Source organism: Ruditapes philippinarum, unplaced genomic scaffold (assembly GCF_026571515.1).
Source record: "Ruditapes philippinarum isolate M1 unplaced genomic scaffold, ASM2657151v2 ctg2022_1_1_1_1, whole genome shotgun sequence".
Classification (NCBI taxonomy): domain Eukaryota; kingdom Metazoa; phylum Mollusca; class Bivalvia; order Venerida; family Veneridae; genus Ruditapes; species Ruditapes philippinarum.
The window spans coordinates 97,395-124,672 of record NW_026858177.1 but is presented as its reverse complement, the minus strand read 5'-3'; the positions used below and the strand labels follow the sequence as shown (position 1 = coordinate 124,672).

The 27,278-nt window shown below is 32.0% G+C and overlaps 1 protein-coding gene across 1 annotated transcript in view; it reads left to right on the top strand.

Moving 5' to 3' along the window:
* LOC132752424 (uncharacterized) overlaps positions 1-26,379 on the top strand; it is a 29,178-nt gene extending 2,799 nt beyond the window's left edge. Inside the window, exons 2-22 of the mRNA XM_060742748.1 lie at positions 4,365-5,706; positions 8,567-8,778; positions 9,566-10,234; positions 10,677-10,803; positions 11,772-11,866; positions 12,199-12,371; positions 13,184-13,271; positions 13,662-14,329; positions 14,967-15,003; positions 15,550-15,644; positions 16,050-16,175; positions 16,917-17,074; positions 17,627-17,762; positions 18,654-18,803; positions 19,766-19,865; positions 20,175-20,233; positions 20,613-20,747; positions 21,508-21,633; positions 21,880-22,040; positions 23,791-23,926; positions 24,533-26,379. Of these exons, the coding sequence (XP_060598731.1) occupies positions 4,365-5,706; positions 8,567-8,778; positions 9,566-10,234; positions 10,677-10,803; positions 11,772-11,866; positions 12,199-12,371; positions 13,184-13,271; positions 13,662-14,329; positions 14,967-15,003; positions 15,550-15,644; positions 16,050-16,175; positions 16,917-17,074; positions 17,627-17,762; positions 18,654-18,803; positions 19,766-19,865; positions 20,175-20,233; positions 20,613-20,747; positions 21,508-21,633; positions 21,880-22,040; positions 23,791-23,926; positions 24,533-24,586 (4,847 nt within the window). The 3' untranslated portion in view covers positions 24,587-26,379. The remainder of the gene's footprint in view (positions 1-4,364; positions 5,707-8,566; positions 8,779-9,565; positions 10,235-10,676; positions 10,804-11,771; positions 11,867-12,198; positions 12,372-13,183; positions 13,272-13,661; positions 14,330-14,966; positions 15,004-15,549; positions 15,645-16,049; positions 16,176-16,916; positions 17,075-17,626; positions 17,763-18,653; positions 18,804-19,765; positions 19,866-20,174; positions 20,234-20,612; positions 20,748-21,507; positions 21,634-21,879; positions 22,041-23,790; positions 23,927-24,532) is intronic.
* Positions 26,380-27,278: the final 899 nt, after the last annotated feature.

The window sequence follows — 27,278 nt, the reverse complement described above, 5'->3', positions numbered from 1 at the left end:
TTGCTTTAAAATGAATGACGTTCCTTACAAAGAAAAAATACATTTTGATTTCTTTTATTTTCAAGCTACGTTAAGCTTTGTTTTGTGAATATTACATTGTGCAATTTTGACTGCAATGGGTGTAATTTTGATTGTAATGCCACGTTGCGTAATGCTGTTGTAGATTGTTCTGCCATCGTTTACTGTTTACTGTTGACTTAAATGTTCCATTGCGAATGATGTAAAATGCTTCGATTCCGTTTTGGTAAATGCGTATTTAGGTTTGTCGTTGAAAATGTAAGGCGCTATAAGTTCTCTTGCTATACCTATGTTGTAAGATATAAAGTTTATTTAGCGACTTTCCAGCGTTTTGATTGCATTTTTGCAGGCACGAACGGAGCCTGTGTAGAATCACCGACGTTCCGTAAGCTAGCACATCAAACAATCCAATGTCCCTTTCTTAATTCGAACCCACATTGGTGTTGGGCAAGTGGTTTTAAGTCAACGACCTTAACCACACAGTAAAGAACGCCCCCGTTCGTTTGAGTTGTAGCTTGCTCACATCAGATTTTGAACCCACAGTGGTTAGGGGTAAATGAATTAAAGTCAAAGAACTTAACCGCTTTTGAATGTGATGCGTATTATTTTGGGATCTTAAAGATCGCCGCATAAGTGATAAAATACTGTGACATTTTTGTTACATTTATGTCTTTTTAATATTTTTTTTCATCAATATACACATTTTGATTTAGTTTTATAAAACGTCAACGTCTCTAGAAGTGCTGTTTTGACTTTTTTTACAATTTTGAATAACAGTGATAGTACATTTTCCGATATATAATATTTACTTCCTTGATATTATATTGCGCATTTCGGTTTCAGGGTTTGAAGTTAAGATATGGTTGGGTTAGCTCACAGTTTTAATCGACGTTATGCAAATAGTAAACCTCAAATTCACTTGATTAATAACACGTATTTTATTCCTTAATTAAGATAATGATCTAGTTAGCCGATATAACTTGTATGTAAAAATATCATATCATATCATATGACATACCATTTTATTCAAATAGCACAATGTTTTTTTTTATTATTTATTCTTTTTTTGTTTTTGTTATTTACGGCTCTTTGTTATTTACGGCTCAAATCACGTAATACATTATTTGTACGTTTACAGAAGCATAATTTTCATTTTATTTTGCACGCGTTTATAATCATTGGGTCAAATCTTGCTGTCCTATATTTCAAAACATATAAGTCAAAACTCTTCCTCTTAACATTTGTTGTTTTTTTTGTCAAAATTTCGCATTAGTTAAAGGCATTAGACAATAACTTCCTTTTACATGTATTAGATTTACATCTTACCTTTTAGTCACTTGTGCAAATATGAACAGATATGTTGTTAACATTTTCTAATTCCTCCACATTGTCTATTGCTGTCGAAAATTTTAATGACATAAGAGTTTTAATACAAAGAAATATTTTAAGGTTTCTTTTTCAAAGTGGGTTCGCAAGAACTATCATATTTCTGTGTAAAGAAAACAAAGAAACCCTTCCTAAAGGAATTTGTTAAATATAGTAAATAGCAAATGTACATTTAACAGGCCTACTAAGCTAGCCATATTTTGTATCTTTTGCGTTTTGGTAATTAGTACATTTGTAGTGATTATGTATATTTCATGTATGTCAAAATACCACTTTGTTTATACTTTGGTACTTTTGTTAAAACTTATATGTTAAAAATCCAACATATGTTTGCACTTTTTTAGAAGGTTAAAATATATTCATTCCAGAGACTATTGTACCTCTAAATAATTGCTAACAATTTCAATGCCGTAGTTAAAGATTATTAAAACAAGAAGTAAAATATCAATATTCCCCATAACGTAACAAGCAATTATTTTATTCTGCTCCATGGTCAAATATGTTTATCATAAATGAGACTAAATCAATAAATGAGCCGCGTCACGACAAAAGAAACATAATGAGTTTGCGACCAGCATGGATCCAGACCAGCCTGCGCATCCGCGCAGTCTGATCAGGATCCATGCTGTTCGCTTACAAACCCTTTTACAAGTAGAGAAAATGATAGCGAACAGCATGGATCCTGATCAGACTGCGCGGACGCGCAGGCTGGTCTGGATCCATGCTGGTCGCAAACCCATTATGTTGGTTTTGTCATGACGCGGCTCATATAACTTTATTTAACTTCATTTGTACGTTATGTCGATTTTAAGAAAACGAAGATAGAATGATGAAGTATGTACAGGTAGTTATGGAGAATAAACTATTTAAAATGTTATCTATATTTTTATATGTTCGTACATATGTAGCGACAATAGACGTATCTGTTCTAAGTTTAAACACCGTCATTTAGAAATTATCTATTACGTTGTATTCCTAATAAAAAAAACCTAAATTTAGAGGTGTTGGTTTATGTTTTTGTTGTTTTTTAAATGATGGGACAGGATTTTTTTCGAGATTTTTAATGTAATTTGTGGTCGATATATACGTGCAAAAAATCAGATAATTCCGGGGTTTTTTTTTTTGTTTTCTTTTTTTTAGAATAAAACTTTTTATGCAAAGTGGCAAAATTAAAATCTTTTAAATGCTTTCAACAATGATCGGGATAAGATTCGAGTATCAGTTTAACTCTAAGTCTATTTGAAAGGCTGTTTTTACGATTATTTTTCCGTTTTAAGTGCCCCAATTGATCTATGTAGGATTTTCAAATTTTATGTTTTAAGGCTTTTGAAGCTCAGTGGAGCTCCTTTAAAATGATTTTATTTGTTTATTGACTAGTGTCTAGACTTTTTCTGAGGAAATTATCTTTTACAGATTTCAATAATTTTATTCCTTGTTTTTTCAAATTATTGACCATTATAAAACATAAATTAGAACACTTTGAGAAATGACTTGGCATAATGAATAATGATATCAAAGAAGGAAACTTAAAACTTTTCTTTTTCATAACCCAATACTTTCTATTACTAATATATATTTTTAACCTTAACTTGAAATGTATGTAAACTTGATTGATTAACCGGTTGACTAATTGATATTTTGATCGAATACTTTTGCGATCAATTAAACAAAGAATTGAATTCATTCATTGTCATAAACAAAATTTTATCAAACAGTAATATAATATATCGAAATTTATCAACGGAAAGATCACAATAACAATATTAAATTAACAAAAATAAATGCTGCATTAAAGTTATAAAATATCATTTAGCTAACGTATATGTTTGTATTTAAAATGTGTTTTAAACGTAACTAAACAAGTCCTAGCTTGTTAAAAATGAATATTTTTGTCATGTTTCATACTAAGGAGAACAGATGAACGATAAACCTTTCATATAGTGAAGTTGTTTACAACAAAGGCAAATAACACTTATCAGGACATATTTTCATACTTGTCTTTTTCACTATTTCACATGGAAAATATATTTTACATTGTTGAGTAACTATGGAGAAAGGAGACAATACAATAAACATATACATGTTGACTGAAATTCACGACGCATACAACAATAATATTTCACACTTAATAAACTTTTATAGTTTATAAAGTTTTAACAATGTCTGAACAATTTTCTTCTTTCTTTTTTAGCTTTTAAATATAGGTTTAACAAAACAACTCATCGCTAGCATTTATAAGATAATAAATTAGGGCATTTTATAACATTCCGTATCACAGGTATTTCAAAATATAAAAACACTGATTTGTTGATGAAAGCAAGATAAAGCATAAAAAAATTCATATTCATTCGCAATGCATTTAAAACTTCCTTGTTTGAAAAGTTTATTATACATGTATATAAGAAGTTTAGAGATATGAAATTTCTAAAATAGTAAGCTAAATGCTTTTGTTCTCATTGTGTATTTTACATCTTAAGAAGAAGAGGTTCGGGTTTTAATTAAAGAAACGGATTATGTTACATTAACCCTCTTTGAATACATATAGGTTTTTATAGTTGAAATTTAATTTCGACAATGTAAACTATTATAGATATTGTGTGTTGAGCTAGATTTTCTTTATCATATTAAGTTAATGTTAAATACAAGTTTATTTATTTGAGCCGCGCCATGACAAAATCAACATAATGGGTTTGCGACCAGCATGAATCTAGACCAGCCTGCGCATCCGCGTATAAAAAAAAAAATTGGTACCTGTAACAAATAAAACAAAGTAAACATGCATTTTAAATGACATAAAAATATTTGCTTATGTCTACATATATATAAGAGCAACGATTAAGTATATATTTTAGTTTTATTTCCGCCGCATATGTCACAATTCCATTTACATTTATTTATTTCTATATAATCGATCAATGTCGTGCAGACTAATAGGCAAAATTTGCTATGTTATTTTTCAGCTGTAAGAGCGGAGAACATTAAGTGCAGCACCTCCTGTATGACAGGTCCAGATAATACAACAGATACATGTAACACTACTACGGGTCACTGTTTATATGGCTGTACCACGAGTCCTGTCGGGCAAAATTGCACAGTCGAATGTTCATCGGGATGCGAATTATCGTCACAGAATGACATAGAACTATGTAACAGCTCAACAAGAGAATGTTTCAATGGATGTAAACCATATTTTGTAGGTCCAACTTGTTCCTCAAAATGTCCAGACATGTGTAATATATCAACAGATCCAAAAGCGGAAATATGTAACATCAGCACGGGAGAATGTTTGTTCGGGTGTCTTTATGGTTACGCAGGACCAAATTGCACGATAACATGTCCGGATAAATGTGGAATATCTGAAGAACTGTATACACAAACATGCAACGCAACCACTGATGAATGCTTGTTTGGGTGTCTGCAAGGATTTGGAGGACCAGACTGCAAAACAAACTGCTCAAGCACGTGTAAAAGACCAGCATCTAAGGATACTGAAACATGTGACATCACTGAAACTTGTGCTTTTGGGTGTACAGCGGGATATGCCGGTCATAACTGTTCGTTTGAATGTCCTGTCAATTGTAGTACACCCGAAAATAGTACGGAAACATGTAATTCTTCAACTGGAGAATGTTTACATGGATGCCAAGATGGTTTTGCGGGTCTCAATTGTACTATTGAGTGTCCCCAGAATTGCTTTTCTTTCAATTATGAAACATGTAATTATACAAGTGGCGAATGTCTGCATGGTTGTCAAAAGGGATTTGCAGGGCAAAACTGCTCACATGAATGTCCTGTAAACTGCACCCATCCAACTATGGATGGGGGAGAAACTTGCAATTATACTGATGGAACATGCATACATGGATGTAACAAAGGTTTGACGGGACCAGACTGTTCTCATCCATGTCCAGAAAATTGCAAACTCCCTGATCGAGATGGTGAAGAAACTTGCAATTTTACTTCCGGGGAATGTCATCTTGGGTGTAATAATGGTTACACTGGACCTAATTGCTCATTCGAATGCCCAAGGAATTGTTTATTTCCTTCAGAAAATGAAACAGGGACGTGTAATTTAACGTCCGGTGAATGCTTCAATGGTTGCAATTTTGGGTATGCTGGGTCAAACTGCTCTGTCAAATGTCCGGAAAATTGTACAAAGAACAATCGCGGAGAAGATATATGTAATGCAACGACTGAAGAATGTTTGTTTGGCTGTGATGATGGACTTTACGGTCCTAAATGCGCACAAGAATGTTCAAATGTTGATGTAAACTGTGAAAAGTGCATCGGAACAAATGATAAGTTAATATTTTTTTATATTCAATTTTCCAATTCACCATGTCAAATTATCAAAAACTTGGAATTATATAGAATAGATATAAAATATATTTTTGTAAAGGAAACTTTAATACGAGAAAGTGCATATAAATTCTTTTAATTTGAATTTAACGAAATATGATTGACGTCGAGACGTTTAAGAAATTCAAATGTCTTTTCTCTATTTTCTTAGGAGGGGGGGGGGGGGGGGTGATGTGGTGTGATGTGGTGTGATGTGGGGGTTGGGGGTGATGTGGTCTTTCCCACTTATTAATAATTGTTGAATTAACGAGAAAATGCAACAGGGGTTTTAAACATAATTATATCTTCTTTTGAGATTTTTAAATGGGATTAATGTTGTAACGGCAGTCATATTGCATAATTCCCTATTTCCCATTTTTTACACTGACAGCAGTATGATGCACTATTTTAAAAGTTGCCCATGTACTTCATCTCATTGTGGTGATATTTAATTTGGTCCTACCAGAAGATTGTCCAGTTTTTTTTTTGTGTGGACCTCTTAAAATCTTAGCTACGTTACTTGATTTACCGTAAAGCACCTTTGTTTGTAAATCTTTTTCCTTGGGATTAGGGTGGACTATAGCTTTAATATTATTAGTCTTGACTGTAACTTGTCAAAATTCATTATAGCCAATGTTGGATTATCGGTACCGTCGTTTTTGGATTGTAAAACACAGTTTGTTTATCTTTGTCACATACTCGTATATGTAGGATTAAAAAGAATCAACTTGTGAAGTATTTTGATGTGACGTACCATTGGAGATATGGAACCTTTTAATTCTCTTTATTAGGCTTTATTTGTTGTTAGGTGGTTCAAGTATTTCATACTTGAATACATTTTAGTCATCCATAGGCCTAGCATACGTTGCCTGCTTTGTAAATGTGTCTTTGGACAGCTTTCATGGAACTTTGGAATGCAGATTTCATAACCTTTGATTCCCTTTCAAAAATCCACTTTTTAGTTCTCAATCAGGACGCACGCATTTCTTACATGGGGACCATATATTGCTTATCATCGAATGCTAATCATTGAGTGACACGTGTCACAATGAAATTTCACTGATAACCGCCGTATGAATAAATCTACGGATGATTTTAATACTAAATTTTACCATTTATTTTTAAATGTTTAATTTTGCTTAGGCCGGTGCTAGCGGGCGTGAGTGGAAGCTAGCATTTTCCAGTACCATGAACAGGCTAAGTAAAAAAAAATTCAATTTTGCCGTTTTGGACGTACTTTATTTATCTATGATTGATTTATAATGTTCTGATTCAAGAGCACTACTTGCCCTAACATGTTTCGAAAGAACAAAAGTTGTTGCTTAAATACTTATAAGTAGACCATAACCCACTGGAATCATAAGGAATGTTTATGTTAGTTAATTATAGTTTTCATTTTACATATATCTTACACAATTTGTAAACCACTTGCTTTTGTTATTAAATGTATAAATTTAAATAACATCACTCAATAAACAACATCGTCACATGAACCAGTAACTGATTTACTACCATATTTTGTGAAAAGCCGACGTCCAAAGTAGGATTTTATAAATTAGAAGTATGCATTTTGTTAAATGACATACATTCTAACACACTCATCTGAAAAATATGGTAGATTAAGTAGAAAGGTTTATGTGCACTTGGTCCACATAATATGATAAATATCTCAGTATCTGTAAATGGTAATTATTCAGTCCGTTAAAATATTTTCAAGGAGGGTGGTGATTTCAAGTCAAAATTCAGATGGCAGATACTTAACCACAATGCTTCCATTTCTTTTGCACAACTATATTTAACATTATCAAGTGGAACTTCCATTTTGTTAAACATGGCAATTATGACATTTTTGGTAAAAATAAAAAATGTTGCAAACTCGATTTGGTAAAACTTGCACAAATTAATGTTCAATGTTCTAAAACAATTAAAAGGACGTTCTTAATTCCATCATTTTCTATTTAATAAGTGGAAGATGGATGAAAATTATCACTGTCGCTCTTTTGTCAATCCGAGTCTGGAACAATATTACATGAATTGTTGAGCGATTTATATGTTTCCTGTTTTATCTATTATTAGGAAATAGATATAAATTTTGAGTGCATTGTTGTAGAATAATACACAGTTCAAATTCAAAATCATATAATCACTCACTAAGCCAATAGGCGGATAGATCAATGTCTTTTTCATTCTTACATGTTAATAAAAAAGATTATCACACACCCGTGCCGATTTTGCGACTCCGTAAATATGGTATTGCACGGCCGTGCATATATTTTGACGTGACGTCATTAGCGTTATACAAACATAGTGTAAAGACGCGCTAATTGTTAGCGTTATACTATAAGCGCGTCAATGAAAAATGACTCTTATTTCACTTTAAACGGTCTTTATTTTGGGTATGTGATAAATAGAATATTAAATTCGTGTAAGTTCATTACTGAATTTATTGCACTCGTTGGATAAAATAATATTATGCTCGCCAGAGGCTCGCATAATATAATTTTATTCAATTCGTGCAATAAATTCAGCATTGAACGTACACTCATTCAATATCCTCTATGAATTGATAAAAATGAGCATGAGCGTAGAAATAAATTTCCAGACGTCATATTTTATTGACGTCATATCTGACGTCCTATGACGTGTAAGTATTAATTCGTAATGTTGTGAATTTATCGTGTAATAATGCACTTGATTGTCCCATCTTTTTGCATGGGAAATAGTGTGGAGCTTATTAGAATTTTCATTTGATAATGAATTCCTAGAATCACAAAATAACAAAATAACAAAAATTATCATCTATGCAATTACATTTTCTCCCCAGCGCCATTGTATGCAAGCGATGTAGCTTGAACTTTTATCTGTCGCCTGCAAAATGTTTATCATGCGGTTACTGGTGTATATCCGTACCCGGCGTGCCGGTATGTAGGCAAGAGGATGGTCATTGCAATCACGGTTGTAAACCAGGACGATTTGGTTCTATGTGTGATAGACGCTGCAGCAACACGTGTAAAGATGTGTGTGACAGGGACACAGGTAATTAATGCATTTTCTTAAAAAAGATAAGTAAATGAAAACTAACAATAATAACGTAAAAATGCTCGTGTTATATATTATAGTTTTCATAGTAAGCAATTAACACAAATTTCAAATTTGTTTTGAAAGGCAGCACTGTTGGTTTTGTTGTTGTTGTTGTTGTTTTTTTTTTAAGAGTTGTTTCCACTATCTGAATATACAATTAAATGCTAGAAATAGAGAAAAACATATTCCCTAAAGAACGCCCGAAACGGGGCAAAATTTCTAAAACTCATTTTCGTTTGAAGAAATAAGATTTTATATTAAAGACTTACGTATCTTACAGCGAAGAAGTGAATATACAATGGCGATTTGATATATTTAAGTGGTTTGGTTAACGTTTATTATTATCTTAAATAAAAGAATCACAAATAACTTTTTCCGCAATATATAATAATGTATATTTTTCATACAGGTTGCCAGAATCTAATAATGCTTTATTATCAAATTTATAATACTGCACGTTTGTAACGTCATTTTTCATTGGATAATCGTGACGTTTATATAGTTTTATATACACGGATGCTGTCGATTCATGAATAACTCTTACTTTTTCTCTAAAAATGATGTTTGCTGTATTATAAATTCGTTATAAAAATTGTTGACAGGTTATATGGCCGTATATAAACGGCTGTTTGCAATATAACCCTCGCCTTACGGCTCGGGTTATATTTACAAATAGCCGTTTATATAGGTCCATATAACCTGACAACGATCTTTATAACTAATAATATAACTCCTCGTTAAGGGACGTGTTCGGACTGTAATTATGCAACTTATTGTGGACCAACTTGTGAAATCTCGTGCCAAGATGGTTGTTTACATAGACTTTGTAACCAATCTTGTCAATGTATGCAGGGGTGTACGGCTACAAAATGGGGAGAAAAATGTTTGACCGTATGCAACAAAAATTGTAACAAACCCTCTGACCCTCTAGAAAGAGTTTGTAATGCTTCGGATGGGACATGTCATTTAGGGTGTGATGGTGATCACTTCTGGGGTAATCAGTGTAGTAAACAATGTTCTAATAACTGTGTTAACGTCACATGTGAGCAAGATTCTGGAAAATGTACAGATGGTTGCACTATTAATACTGTCTATGGTTGGCGCTGTGATACAAAATGTAACAAAAATTGCCTCGATGGTACTTGCAAAAGAGAAGATGGATACTGCGATAACGGTTGTAAAGGAGGTACGTACGGTGTAAAATGTGAAAAAACTTGTGGTATAAACTGCATAAATAGTACATGTACAAGGGAAACTGGGATCTGTGATGTAGGATGTAAAGATGGTAGTTATGGTGATCACTGTGGTACGAAATGCAGTGGCACATGTCTCAACAAAAGATGCGAGAGGAACAGTGGCAATTGCACTGACGGCTGTATTTCTGGATACGGAGGATATCATTGCAAAACAGGTAATGAACAAATATATGAGAAATGTAACCGTACTATTGATATTATCCTAGTGTTAAAGGTTGTGAATGTATCACTGTATCAATATTGCAAACCTTTTACTTTATAACAAGAAATACAAGCGAACTACTCACATTATTTTTACGTTACAGCTTTTTTTTCTATATAAGATTGCTATATTTCTGTTCTTGTGAAAGCTAAAGTAAACTAGATTTTGGTTTTCAAAATAAAATGCTTTGACTAACTAAATTTAGTTGAATCAATCATTTATGAAAATCATTATGAAATTTTATAACTTTACAGCAGTATACTATACATGTTTTGTACTATGGCTCTTTACAAAGTCTCAATAGAAATACGCAATAAACATTCTGCATAAAATTGGTTTTGGGGCATCCTCGTATAGAGAGCTAACTATTTCCGAATCATGTTTGCATTTTGCAGTGTTAGGTATCACACAGCCACCACCAACAACAGTACTTGGTAACAATTGGATCTATGTTGCTATAGGATGTGGAGCACTTGTTCTGTTAGGTTTTATGGTGACGATTGTGTTGATTACAAAGAAAAGGTTTGTTAAGAATTTATGATATTTCTATTAAAAGGAATTAATATAAAGCAAATAATTTTATTAAAAATATGCTATGCTCATTTTTGGGTAAAATAAATAAATTGCAAAACTTTATTGAAATCTAGAACATTCTTACTGAATATGTCTAACTTGAATAAGAAAATCCACAAACTATGTTTTTACTGGTCAAATTTATTTAGTTAAGCAAAAAATGCTTTTTTTCAATCTTAAATGCTTTTAATTTTGGTGCGGTGTTGTATTACCAAAAAGTTACTTATTGGCTAATTACCTGAAACATCTTTAGCTTTGTTTTTTTTGGCAATAAGTACAAATATAGGCTTATATTAAGTATTTAGTGATTCTTATGGAAGTCGAAATACAACTACGTTAACAAGTTGTTACTTTTATGGCAAATCATTTCACTATCAGTTGTACTTCCGCTCTTAAACCATTATTTAAATGTATGAAAACTAATGTCTGCCCTTTCTTTAGAACGACAAATCTCTTCGTTTCTGAGGCAGTTGTTTAATGACAATTTGTATACGTATTGTATGTACATAAAGTAAGTAAAGTAAGAAGATAGCATTTTTGTGTATTTACTCAAAAGATGTTTATTTCACATCTAAAAAGAGACTGTATAGTTATTATCAGTATTTTCATATGTTAAAACGAAGGAACATATATCTTCGAGTAATGAAAATGATTTCAGACATGAAAATACAATGTCAGAGTTGTTTTACATTTTACATTAAATTTCACCTCAATTACTTTTAATGGTAAAGGAAGTGTCCATCTAATATACTTACCGTATGTGTATCGTGTTATTCTTTTGCAATAATATATTCATTTCTATTTTGTTAGATGCTTAAAGCATTAACCGATAATCAGAAAAAACGAACTTATTGTAAGGTATGGGATTTTAAAATTAAATTGCAGCTAAAATTCATGTATTATTATAAACATTTAAGGAGGCAAATTGCTAAACGCAGAAGAACAGCTAGAATGTCTACAATACCCGATGAAAAGGTCATTGAAGAATCTCAGCGCCGGCACAAACATAAAAGTAAATAATAGAAATATTTCTTCTAATGTAAAATGTCTTATTTGCGCATTGAATCAGTCAATTTTCCACTTACAATTGTTTTTTTTTTCCTATTGCCTTTTTCCTGTTTTGAATTGGATTTCTTTGAATTCTACAAGCAGGAATTTCATCATCTACCCTTTCAGCTGATAATGATAGACATTTTATACACATGTGTTAATATCCCATCCAATAAGTTAAGTATTGTCGAGTGTAAGGTACATCTAGCAAGAAAGCTTATATGTTATCTCGTAGGCAAAAATATTCCAATAATGCAGTGCTAATATTTTCTATGAAATGTATCTTTATTTAAGCTGAAGGTGCCGGTGCCAGACTGACCCAATTGTTTGTTGAAAATCCACTTGCTAGATTTATGAAGTATCGCAGTCAACATGGTGGTGATTTAATAACCAAAACACCTATCACAGGCATCCTCAAAAGAGTCATAAATATGGGCGAGAATGACATGTTTAATCATGAGTTTGATGTAAGCAGAAACAATATTTTCAATAAACACTTTCTTCGGTCCTGTTTAAAGATCCTGTAACTCAATTTTTTATGGTTTTATATCATAAATATAATGCTAAAATGAAAATTCATCGATATTGTAAGTTCAAAAAAGCATTATTTGTAAAGATATAGAGGATATTGAATGAGTGTAAGTTCAATACTGAATTTATTGCACGAGTTGAATAAAATAATATTATGCGAGCCTCTGGCGTTGAATTTTATTCAACGAGTGCAATAAATTCAGTATTGAACTTACACTCATTCAATTAGAAAAATGAATTATAATGATTACATATAATGTGGATAAATATTTGCTGTACATATTTTACATATTCTTCGCTTTGGAAATTGTTTTAAAAGCATTATTATATACATATATAAAATTTCAGTTAAGCGTGGTAATAACCTTAATTACTACATACAGGATCTTTAGTTTAACTCTATAATGTCAGTTATTGCTTAAATGAATAAGAAATTGTGTTATTTGCATTTGTTTATTATCTTCATTAAATAAACTTATTTAACTCCGAGTCGTTTTATAGTTAAATGCGCGAACATTTAAAAGAAAACAACAATGGTACATTGTTATGATTGTATAGTAATAAGCGATGTACAAGGGCACATTAAAAACCCACACACCGTATTTGCTCATTTTACCTGATTTAGAAAGCATATAATTTCGCAGAGAGATAATATTGATATAGTTGAAATACATTTCCAGTGGATTGCTTATTGCATTTTCTAAGACTATTTGACGTGCAGAGCATTAATTTTACTCTCGATTTTCAGAAACTGAAAACTGAACTAACGAAATCACACGAGGCTTCTAGACGACTTGATAATTTGGCCCTTAATCTCTATAATGGGATATATCCTTGTAAGTAACCATGAATAAACCATCATTCTTGCCTATTCAACCATTTACCTCTTGAATTTCTTAAATGGCCTTTTCCAACTTAAATTTAAGGAACTTTTCATCGTCAATATTTGGAATATCAAGATGAAAATTTCAAGTTTGTCAATAGCCAGTATAGGACCTGGTGTGCAGTTTGTCAAGCCTCTATACTTTACGCAATGGTTAACCTTTTCCGGTTGCAAGAGCTTAGAATTTTAAAGTGTTTTTTTTTTGTAATCTGTATATACTAGTAACATATATTATCTAAACGTATTTATTTACGATTTGCATTGAAATATCTAGAAATTAAGTTTAGAAATATTCTGGCGACATTTTAATGAAAATTTTAAAATGTTTCGGCTTTTATTTAAGATGACGAGAATCGGGTTGTTTTGAAACGCTCATCATTTGAAGAAGAGGTCACAAAAAGGAAATCTAAAGGATTACGTGGCATATTAAAATCCGTTCGATTCTCAACATTTGCTAATTCAAATTATGAGGTAATGAAAGCGGATTCAAATGACACCAAAGATAAGCAACAAAGTCGCAGAAATAAAGGGAAAGATGGGTCAAATGGGTATACAAGTGTTGTGTTTAACGTAAATGACGAAACAGCTGAAATGAAACCATCAAAATCAAAAGACGAGGTTGATAATGATGACTATGCAACTGTAAATATTCAAGGCAACAACAAACAGACTACTGATCTAGACGACGAACCTCATGATTATGCTAAGGTTTCCTTAGGTGCAACCGCTGTAAATACTGACGATATCCAGGTAGACGAGACATACGATCACACACGTACATTTGGTCAGGATGGGACAGCAGGTACAAGCAGTGATTACGCCGTAGTAGACAAAGGTAAATTTGAGCAAGCTGACAATACAACAAAAGATGAAATTGACAAAATAGATGATGAGCAATGTGATTACGCAGTAGTTCATAAAAATACATCTAGGTCCGAGGATGTAACCAAAAGAGACAAAGGTGTTGGTGTCACTACAGCGAAGGATTATATAAATGCATCTCTCATTAAGGTATGATCTTCTTTCACATAATGGAAGAAAACATTTATCATTTCTATTATTAAAGGTATATGAGTACCATTGTAACGGTTAATATCGAATAATATCGGGTGATGCAAAACAAACCAATTTCAATCGTGCTTTCAGCAAATTTTTAATATATATTTATTTAGTGCAATATCACGTGAGAGGGTGTTTGTCACTGTGACATCTACAGTTGAAAAGAACAAATACTATTAGAGATGAGGTGTTCTTAATAGAAAGTCTGTTATACTACATGTGTACTATAAATAAGTATTTTGGTAGTATTAAGTCTCGTGCGTGATTGCAAACCACGAACTAATTATATTAGGATGTTGCCGTTAAGTGTGTTTTACATAAACCGATATTAAATATCTATATACGTATAGCAGATATATTAAATTAAAAAGTGTTCCTACTAAATAACTTAAAACTCTATCAATATTTTACTAAGAATTATTTTTCAAGTATGTTGAAATGATACTTTTCAATTGCTATTACCAATATGTAGACCAATCCACTTTAAGGAGAGTATGGAAGAAGTTTTAAGTATAGATTTTGACAGTGTGGATGTGATTTTTTTCTAATTAACGTCTTTTGCCAATTAATTTTTCACGTTTACTTTCAGGGCTACAATCAAAATGAAAAATATATTGCGGCTCAAGGTTCGTATTTCAATCGTTTTTTGTTTGTGTGTGTGTCTTTTCTCTCCAGATTTCAATACTTAAATTAAAAAATGTAAACTATTGCATGATTGCCGTTAAATGTTATCTTATAGCTCATCTCAGTGGCATATCTTGGGAGCATTGATTGTTATATTTTAAATATTGAATAGTCCTTTGCAAGATGTGCCTCACCGATATTTACCTACTTCATTTCTTCATTAGGAAATTGAATAATAGGTCTGCGAGGACATAATAAGCTCAGCATCAGCAGCATGTCAAAAAGGGTTTCGACAGCATGATCCGACCACCTTTGGGGGCCCTTCCCCAAAGGGTTTCCCCGGGTCAGGATCCATGCTGTTCGCTTACCAACTCTATCACAAATAGAGAAACTGATAGCGAACAGCATGAATCCTTGTCGTGACGCGGCTCAATTGTCTTTGTCTGTTTAATATACATTTTATATGTAAGATGTTTTACTTTCAGAGAGACTACATGTAATTCGATACTGTAATGATGTATAACAATTTTATTTTTCTTCTCTTAAAGGACCGTCAAAATTGACAGTAAACGATTTCTGGATTATGGCATGGGAACAAAAGAGTAGCTTTATCATCATGTTATTAGAGATAACTGAAGAAGGGGTATGGAATTTATATTTTACAAAAACTTCTTAGGAAAATAACACGCTCTATTGATTCGAACGAAATAAGTACTTTTGAACTTTTGAAACAAACGGATGAATTATTTGAAAAGTAAAGCCATGAAGCTTTTTTGTAGCTTCAGTACTCTCACAGTATATTGCTGGTGTTTACTGTAGCGTTTACAAGCAGGCTAAAGTATCTTTCTTTTTTATAATAATTCTTCATAATGTATAAGCATAGTCCTAGCATTTCTTCACTTCTAAAAATAAGGAGTCATCTTAATTAAACTGTACAAACTGTATAAAATTCGCGAAACTGAAATGGCAATTGATCCAAATTCTTCTAACAATACATACGAATATAAAAGAACATCGTTTTACTTATACATTATGTAACATGTTGTAGCGTACTCGCTGCGAAAAGTATTGGCCAGAACATGGAAAGGACGAGACTTACGGAGATATCACCGTCACATGTTATGATAGCAAACAATATGCTGATTATATCATCCGATTTTTAAGACTTTGTTCGGTATGTATAATTTCTCATTGTAATAATGTTTTAACAATTTACCTGCTGAATGTCTTAAGTGTAAATGTCAAGCTTCCTTTTTGGAACAAATTTTCACTCATCAGTATAGAGCCGTGTCAGACTACAAAAGGCTAATCACTGCTGGCTCTTGGTTCCTGCAAGGTTGTAAGGTAAGGATCAAGAAAGGTTGTGAATAATTTTGACTAATGGCTATGCCTGTAAGTTCTAGAGGTTGCATCACATTTACAAAAAAAAATGAAATCAATATATATCAAAATGATATGTTACTGACATGCCGTCCGTAATAATTCTGTAATATGAGCTGAATAAAAGTCATTCTAATCACAACTGACATGTGAGGTTTGAATATTACATGAAAAAGACAGGGACAATAAGCGTCTCTTGTTAACAATTATTATGTTAATTAACAACACGCAAATACATAGAGTAAGGGAGACGACTAAAAAGAGTATTGTACAATGGATAGTTAAATTTGACTTTGGTATTTACAAGGAAATATTGGTACATTATTTTATATATACATGTCTGTGATGAAGTAAGCTGCAATACATTTCTCTACAGAGGAAAACATGATATTAAGTTATATAAGAAAAATGTAATAATTGATAAAACTTTTATCTGAAACATATTTGTTCAGCCGAACCTACCTGCAACATAATTTGAATATTTCAAAATGTTGCATAGTTCGTTCTATAAATTCTATCATGTAAACATTTGCAGAATAATGGACATGAGAGGGAGATAGTTCACCTTCAGTATACTGCCTGGCCTGAAGAGGGTTGTCCAGTGTCCGCAATTGAGTTCATACAGTTTCATCAAAAATACAGATCGTTGACTAAAGGGCGACTTGGAACTGGACCTACAATAGTGCATTGCACGTACGTATCTTGTAACCTTAATTACCTTCTGTTATGAAAGAACATCAAAATTAGATTCTTTTAGTTTTTCGCTCGTGTAAAAAAACACAACGTTTGTTTGTTGTTTCAGTATTAAACATAATTAACGTCAATCTGTATAAATTTTCCTTTTCGTTTAAAAAGTCGAATTTGTAATGTAAGAAGTAACTTGGTTCTGAATACAATACAAACAGTAAAGAAATAATGCCAGACGTAGTAAAAACTTGGTCTTATAAGCTAAATAGGGAAAACACTGAATTTGCAATTCAGGAGTGGTTGGTTCGATGCTCGTGCGGCCCGAAATGTGTGTTTGTCAATTGATCTAAAGGTCGTTTCCCTCAGGCCGCTGATATTAGTAGTATTAGTAATCGGGCAGCAATATTAGATACGTTATTGCTGGTTAGTTATCCAGGGTAGCGACCACTGAGAAGAAAACATTTTAAATACATTACATTTGTTGTTATTGAGCACTGGGATGGTAACAGACTCGATAATCTTGACAATTTTGTGTTCTAAAATTATCATTATGTTTAGGGCTGGAGTTGGCAGAACTGGAGTGTTTATTGCGCTAGATATGCTAGTTGAAGAAGGACTAGATTCTCTTAACGTAGACGTGTTCAAGTGTGTTACAACACTCCGAGAACAACGTGTATTGATGGTGCACTCCATTGTGAGTTTATCAAAAAAAATTATTTGAATGTCTGAATATACTAAATATCAAATACATAATATGCACTATATATTGAAGTGTACTGTGTATCTAGTTAACTCTATTATAAACTTCTAAATATTATATTGAAAAAAAAATATTGATGAATTAAATGCATATTTTCATTTACTATTTTCACTGTAAAAATAGTTTCCACCATAATGAAATCTAATTTTCCGTATTTTAACTGGTGTCCCGCTGGACTACTTTCTTTTAAATTCACACAGTAAACAATATTATATAGAACTTTTTCTAAACATAACGTCAAAAAGGAGAAAAAGTATATAATAAACAGAATCATTGATAATTTTCATAAAATGAGATGACAATAAATCTCGTATTTATGAAAAATGAATTTTCTCTATGTATTTATAGAAATGTACATCCATAAAGATTCAAGTGATTTATCTAATATTAAGATAAAAAAAGATACCACTATATGAATCATGACAAGATTTAATTTTGTTTTGTTTCAATTTATTCTCATTAATAGATCATTTATCTCAATCAAAAGCAATATCTGATGAAATACATTGATGAACTCTATAAAATTTAAAGGAACGATTTATGTTGCTTGCATAATCTTATGGTTGATTTTCTAAAGATGTCTAATTTATAAACAGAATAACATGTTCTAAATAAAATACATGTAATATGTTGCTAATTTAAGTCAATTTTAAACTTCGTGCGTGCACTATTCGAGCTTAAAGAAATAAACTTTTCTTTTATACAAGTATTTTATTTTTCTTCAAAATGCATACAATAAGTTTGTAAACTCCTTGCAGCAGATAAATAGCTTTATACTAGTTATAAAGATATAAAAAAAGAACATCTTCTAACATGTATTTACAGGATCAATATGAGTTCCTATATAAGGTTGTGGCGCAGACGTTTGCCTTGGAAGTTCAGCCTTGTCATAAACTCAGACTTCAAGATAAATTAACAGAACTGAAAAAGTTTGATCATGACAGTGGTAAAACTAAACTGGAACTCCTTCATCAGGTAATGCTTTTGTAATTGATTATGTTATCACCTCTGTACATGTATTACTGTATGTAGCAAATGCATTTGCATAAGCGTCTTGGAATGGTAATGCAAAACCAAGACATAATTAAGTAAGTTTTAGTGTCAGTTTCTGTTTTCATTTTATACCCTGTTGGGCGCCTTTCCGTTGCCATGTGTTGCTGTTTTTGTTGGGGGATGCGTTCATTAAATGCCGGCCTTCCTTGTTCATCATTTTTTATACTTTTTTAATCATCATTGATTGAAAAGAAGTCCTCACATGAATAACAGAAATATCTAAAAAGAATAGAATAATGTACGATTTCACGCAACTGTTAAGTCTGTATACGTGTATAATGACTTTAACTGGATAGCTTGTAAGTCTTTTTTCGATTTTCACAAAGTTGTCATCAAGTACAATAATTTAAAATAACTAAATTGAAAACAGAGTGATTTCTCATCAATCCGATATCAACCAAAGAAATTCATTTCATGTAACTGTTTTGAAAAAAATCTGGTCAATGTAAAAAAGTAATAATTTTCACAAAAATGTACCTGAACAGGTGCTATTTTAAGTGTTTCCCGCAATGTATCTTCTCCGAAAGTCACATAGATTCGTACCCCTGGTTCATGTTTACAGTTATTAGTGTGGAATATAAATATAAATCATCTGTTTTTTTTTTTAAATAGTGCTTAATTTGAAGGCATCTTGGACATTCTTATCAATATTCAATAATGGTCTGTAAACGTGTTTGTTAATAAAACACAACTAAATAAATAACCAAATAATGCTGTTTACTCTGAGAAATAAAAAACCCCGCATGCATTATTTTGTCAAAGAATGACTGTAAAACAACTGTATGCGTGTCAATAATTTTCTAATACTTACATGAATCGGAAATTTAAATGTCCCATCAGTAGTAAATAAATGATTGATTACCGATGTATGATTATTATTGTAGAATTTGAAGGATTCACTAAGACTGGATACTGTTGAAATTGGTTCAGTTGATGTAATGCAGGAGAGAAGGAATAAAGATAGGCCAACAAGTGATGTCCCTGGTATGTACATCATTTGTTTTAACATATAAAGTTTATATGTTTTGTATCTTGTTTTTTTTAACAAGCTTGGTTACCCTTTTTTTTTGGTACTTAATAAAAGTATACACTTAAATGACCTTTTTCTTTAAAACTTCAAAAATACTGATTATAAATAATTATTAGCGATTAGCTGTTGATAGACACATTGTAACAAAATGCTGGGCTTGCTTATCTCATTTGTCGTTAGTATATATGTGATTATATTTCTGAATTTAAGCAAAAGGTTCATCACTGTTCTAATAAAAATAAGAAATTTTATGCTTGTTTCAGATGTACTATTCAGACCAGACTTACCAAATAATATCTACATAAATGCTGTCATATACGACGTAAGAAAATATATCTACAGTATAAATTATAATGGCTACTATCTTAGTATTAAACTAAATCATACACATTTATTTAATATTTAATCTAAAGTGACTTGTCAATGTGCAATAGTTTCGAGATGTTTGAGTATCCTTTGTTATGAAAATCTTGCATTTTGTCAAATCTGACCTATCACAATGATGAAACGAACATTTGACTTCATCTAATTTTTGCATTTGTTGGATATATTGGATGCATTTAAGAAAATTGATAGAATAGAATGAGAACATACATTTGCTTAATGTTTAAGTCTAGGCATGTTCAATTCATGTATCGAATATTTCTGGTATCGGTTATAGTAAACTGTATTTTTTTGTAAATACATTCATTCACTTGTAGTCTCTAACGAAGAAAGAAACAATCGTGGCAGCTCAAATGCCGACACCGGATACACTTCAGGATTTCTGTCAGCTGATTGTTTACCACAAATGTGCTACAGTTATAATGCTGAACCACTTTGACCCCAATGACAAGGTTTTTATTGTATTTCTATTTTAGTTTTTTTTTCTTTAAGTAAAGAAAAGTGAGCATTCTGTATTCGACGCTTCAAACATGTGGCAAGCTCGCCGGCCTAACCATTTTTTTTATCCCTTGTCGTTTGTCGACTAGTATTCATTTATCGATGTTCTTTGATATACATTATACTTTCATTTTACGCAAATTACAGACTTACTTAAATATACCACTCTATAAGAAACGCCTTTACACCTGGGATATAGCTTGTGAAAGATAGGTGGTTCTACTCGGGTGCCTGTTAATTATGGCATAAATTATGCCCAAAGTGGCACCTGAGGTCTCCCTCAATCAGTAAAGCTGGAAAGTTACTGTTACATTTACACAGTGTCTATGTGATTTAAAAGTTGGATCTCATACCACAAAACTATTGCTAATCACAAAAAGGTATTAGCGTTGCGTTGTCAGCATGGGTAGTTTTCATTCAAACTAAATAACTTACTTTTCTCAGACAATTACTAGTACGTGAAAATTGTTGTATTGAAATTAAAAATGTTTTGTGACTAAGTATGCAGTGTTTAACGAGAACGATTTCGTCTAACTTTAATGTTTATCTTAGATGTCAGTTGGTTCAAGATGATTTGAATATCTAGATAGCAAGCATTCTAACATTTTATTAAATATGATATTTATTTGAACATTTGCAATTGTGAATTTGCATTCATAAAAGACAGGGTAATTGCACCTTTGAGGCGTTTAAAAAATACCGTTTTATTTACAGTCGCTTGGAATATATTGGCCCACTGGAAAGACCCCTGTAGTAGCCGGGAAATTGATCGTATCTCAGTTAGATGTAGAAAAGGAAGCCGACTACATTGTTAGACAACTCAGAATTCATACACCAGAAGTTTGTATAATTATACAATCAAATTCCTTTGAAATCTGTTGAATTATGAAAACCTTTTTTTCTGTTTTACCAATTCCAAGGGATATGCTTTTGCTTAATAGTTTATTTTTCCAGTATTATTCCATATGTTCGTTTATGCCTTTCCTTTAACTATTACATGCTTTTACGGCCCCTAATAAACAAAACCTCAATTCAATCACAATTTTACCAAAATATAACCGACATATGTTTTTCGTTACATTGTAGACTGGAGACGATTCGGCGGCAAATGAAGTAACTATGATTCAATATAAATCATGGAAGGTTGTGAAGAATGTACCAAATGCTAAGAACATGATGAAATTTCTAAAATTGTGCCAGCGACATATTAAAGGATCACCTGATAAAGCAACCTTGGTTCACTGCCTGTATGTTGAAATATTTTACTTAAGATTCTCACTATGCATTTTTACATTTTTCCGAAAACATTAATGTATCCTCGGATAATGTCTTCAAGTAATTGTTGTCCCCCGCCTTTTCGAAGAAAAAGGGGGATATAGAAATAGACGCCGTCCGTCTGTCTGTATATCCATCTGTCCGTCCGTCACACTTTCGTGTGCGGTCCATAACTTTCTCATTTATCAAAGGAATTAATAACGTGGCACAAATGTTTGTTAATATAAAACATTGTGTCATGCGCAATAATCAGACCTCTGCCTCCAGGGTCAAGGTCGCACTTGTTAATTCAAGGTCAACATTGTCTATTTGAGAGTATATATCGTGTCTGGTCCATAACTTTCTTATCTTTGAGGGATTTTGTAAATCCTTGCCACAATTGTTCACAATAATAAGACAATATGTCATGCACAACAACCGATCACCTATCTCCAAGGTCAAGGTCACACTTGGAGATCAAAGATTAACATAGTATGTTATTGTGTATATTTTGTGTTCGGTCCATAACTTTTTCATAGATCAAAGAATTTTGAAAATACTTGAAACAAATTGTCAGATTTATAAGACAATGTTCATGTGCAACTCCTGCATCCCTACCTCCAAGTTCAAGGTCACACTTAAAGGTCAAAACGTAACATAGTCCATTATAGAGTATATTTTATGTTAGATCTAGAACTTCTTCATAGATCAATGGATTTTGAAAATACTTGGCACAAATAGTCACAATAATAAGATGATGTGTCATGCGCAACACATATACCTCCAAGGTCAAGGTCACACCTAGAGGTCAAAGATTAATATAGTCTGTTAAGGGGCATATTTTGTGTCTGGTCTATAATTTCTTCATTAATCAAAGGATTTTGTAAATACTTGGCACAAATGTTCACAATAATGAGACAATGTATCATGTGCAAAAAAACAGACTCCTTCCTCCAAGGTCAAGGTCAAAATTGAAGGTCAAGATAAATATAGTCTGTTACAGGTATATTTTGTGTTCGCTAAAGATTTTTTCATAGATCAAGGGATTTTTAAATTAGTTTGCACAAATGTTCACAGTGATAAGACGATGTCATGCGCAACAAAGGTAAAGGTCACACGTGGAGGTCAAAGCCTAAATATTCCTTTACAGGGTTTGATGCCAAGTTAGGCCCGTGCAAGTAAAATGTCATGTTCGAATTGCCAACATACCTTGATTGATGAATGGACATGAAATATACCATGTAACATATCATACCCTGTGTTGATTTTGTAGTGGCTTTCAGATATTGATTACATGGACACACATGTAGTTCTGTTCACAAATACACAGGAATTATTTCATTATATTTCTTAAATGAATTTTATATTTCTTAAATGACGTTATTGTAATGGCATGTGCAAATCATTGATCAAAATGTTGCACTGAAAGTCCAGATCCATATCTCATTTTTTTTAAAATAGCACAAGTCTGTGCTTTGTGTAATACTTCCCTGGGGTACGTTGGTAACTGTATTACAAATTCTTGTTTACAAAGTTATGAAACAATTAAGTTTTCAGCTCTTGCATCGTTGGATGCCCATGGTCGATTTACAAGTTAACAAAAGTTAAACGTTAATGGTTCGGCCGTGGTTATCCGATGATGAGATGGATTCGATGTAATTGTTGGTATCTCAATTAGAATATCGCCAATAATATGACAGTTTTATCAAATTTAACAAGTTTATTTGTGTTTTTGTTTTTCAGGAACGGTGCTGAGCAGAGTGGCCTGTTCTGTGCCTTGTTGAACCTGTACGAGTTTGTGGACACAGAGGACGAGATCAGTGTCCCGAGTGTGGTCAGGAGAATACTGGCCAGGAGACCGAATGCAATATCCGCTACCGTAAGTAAATGTGTTGTTGTTTTTATTATTTTTTATTATGATATGAACCGTGTCATGACAAAACCAACATAATGGGTTTGCGATCAGCATGGATCAAGACCAGCCTGCGCATCCGCGCAGTCTGATCAGGATCCATACTGTTCGCTATCAGTTTCTCTACTTGTAATAGGGTTGGCAAGCGAACAGCATGGATCCTGATCAGACTGCGCGGATGCGCAGGCTGGTCTAGATCCATGCTGGTCGGCAAACCCATTATGTTGGTTTTGTCATGACGCTGCTCATATCTGATTTTATTAAAAAATCTCACATGATTTTACTTCATTGATTTAAGAAAAGTTGTTTAAGTACATCGCTTAGCTCTTTAAGAATACTGGGACTTTATGTATCATTTGTTGGGTGTAAGGAACATAAGTGCTAAAATTTGTGGGGAAAAGTCCGCTATATTCAAGATATATACATGTTGATAATAAATACATTAAGCAGCTAAGAGCTACAGCCCGCTGTAGTCCTTAAAATTACGTGTATAATGAATCATAAAAAGGAAAATCGCCCATGCACAGATATAATACAAAAACATGTTCATAAATATGTTGTTTATTTTTTCAGGATCAGTTTGAAATGTGTTTTGCTGCCACATGTGAATACATTAAAAAGCCGTGATGTTGAAATTAAATATTTTTTACAAATGACACTAAATGGACACAATGACCTGCTAACATATGACATTATGCTATATTTTTTATCTTTATGGGATTTGGAAGTATCGAAATTCATTTTGTGGATACGGTTTCGTGTGATGTTTTTTACTTTATTGTATTTTTATTGTATGTTATACGTTTTAAATAATTATGTAATGTCGAATCTTGCAATATCCATTATACATATTTACAAAATGTTTTTTTTTGGATGTACTTACACATTATCGGAGCTTTACATTACACTTTATGAAAAGTTGTAGAGCTTTTCAAAGACATAAGTGTGTAATATTTTTATACAATATTTGACCAAATATATTTTTCTTCATACGTAATCATGGATCACTTTATTTTCATAATAGCACAGATGATTTGTTTAACAATACATATGTCGTGCGGAGCACTTTGCTACGAGTTCAAACAAGTCAATATTTATATACCAAGTAAAATAGTTATCCAGACTGTAATATGTAAATAAATAAAGCAGCTCGTGCAAGAGAAACAAATAGAAAGAACTTAATATAACTGGGAATTCCTTCTTCATATATATGAATACATAATATAATATTTAGCCTGAAGAAAATGATAACAGGTAAATTAATTGAAGATAAAATATCTTAATGACGTTTTTTTGTCAAATATTCAAAACAGAACTTTGACTGAAACTAAAATATTGCAGTTAATAATGTGTTTGTTGACGTACAATTAAGTTTCCGAATCCATACGTTTTAATTTCTTTTTTTTGCTGAGAATGTCAAACATCAATATCAAAACTGATAATCTTTTGAAAGTTTAAGTCTTCAAAAAGACTTCACACTTTTCAAACAACCCACAGGGTTGTTTAGTGATTTAGTGATTCACATTAACAACCATCATGCCGCTTAAATAAAGTTTAAAAATGTTAACATATGTAAATAATTATTCTAGTTTAAATTAAAAGATTCGAATCGTAATAGGCTTAAACCTTTAATGATTAACTATGTGTAAGAAACGAGTGATTTTTTTCCATCTTTAAAAAAGTCAAGCATTAATTGACTAAAATGTTTAGATAATGAATATGTAAGATGTTTATTACCTGAATAATGTATTTTGACTTCCTTACAAAATACTAAATCAATAAAGCTATACCAATTGGAACCCGTGAAATTGGGCAGAAAATTATAGCAGGGTACCAAAATAAAAAGTTTTTGAGAAATGAAATTATAAGCATATACTGAGTCTTCTGTGACCTTAAGGAAATAAAGCCAGAATTGTTTGACACAATTATGCTCATCATATTTGTGTTGCGATTATGATGAAAAGAAGGCATGCTGTCATTTAAAAGAAACAACAAACTGTAATTAAAATGGATTAATGCTTTAATTTTTTTATAAGAACATACATTCAGCTGTTTTCTTAAAACATGAAATGTAATGATTATGTCCCTTTCAACAACTCATCTAACTGACTGTTTGGTTAATGGTGAATACATTAAAATAAGTATATAATATCATTTACAAAATGCATCAACAATTTTAATTATAACATCTTTGTATTTGTACTTTGACACACGATTAATTTCAAATTTTAATGTCTCAATTTATACGTAGAATCTACATACAAAATGTCGATAGAGATACATTAGTTTGTTCAATATTATTCTATTGTAATAACATGCTAACTGAGGCAATAATTATATATATATATTTTTTCTATTTAATTCACATTTAATCACTTCATAGTTTAAAGTATACGTTTTCAATAAATCATCATAACAAAGTTGTTGTTTTTTCTTGATTTTAATCCATAGTTGTTTAACAAAGTTCTTTAAGAAAGGGTCCTGCTCTCTCTATGGGAGAAAAATTCCCTCTATGATGGCATATATATGCCAACAGTTTAAACGTTAATTATTTAACTGTTTAATACAAAACATATCAAGATCATGAAATAGATATATGTTATGTATCTTATGAATAAACAGAAAAGGCCCTTCCCGGCAGCTAATAATGGGCTAGGACTGTGAATCGGGACCCCAAATTTGGAAAAAAAGCGAATTTAGACAAGAAACCCCCTGGGAAACCCATACAGGAAATGGATTTCAAATGTGCTGTTGCTTACTGCCGTGATCCGGATTGAAAACTACCACTTACACCACCATATATTAACACGAAAAGTAATTACTTAGTTAGATAGATAATTAATGTAGAAATTAAGAGTTTAACTGATGGCAGAAGTTTGTCGCCATATCTATCTATTACCATTGTCGTTTTTGTAAAGAAGACAAATGGTTAAAATTTGTTTACGCATGATCGACAATAATATTATTTCTATAATGGAATTGGACGACGAAAATAGCTGTCGGATAAAACATATTTCCAATCTAGCATTGACTTCTTACCTTTGATGTGACTAAAAATGACATACAGACTGAGATGGCATTGATGCAAAGCATCAAAGGGCGTCCAAGCAAGAAATGCAGCAAGTGAAGATGAACTAGTAAAATTCTTCAGTTCGTTATTTATTACCATAGCGTGACACGGATGACCGTTTCGTTAAACTAAAACTGCTTCTATAAAAAGGTTTTCGGACTTTCACAATGTTAAAGTCATCATTCTATTTATAGGTACAGCAATACATAATGACCCACTGTTTACTAATAAAAAACCCGAAGATTATTT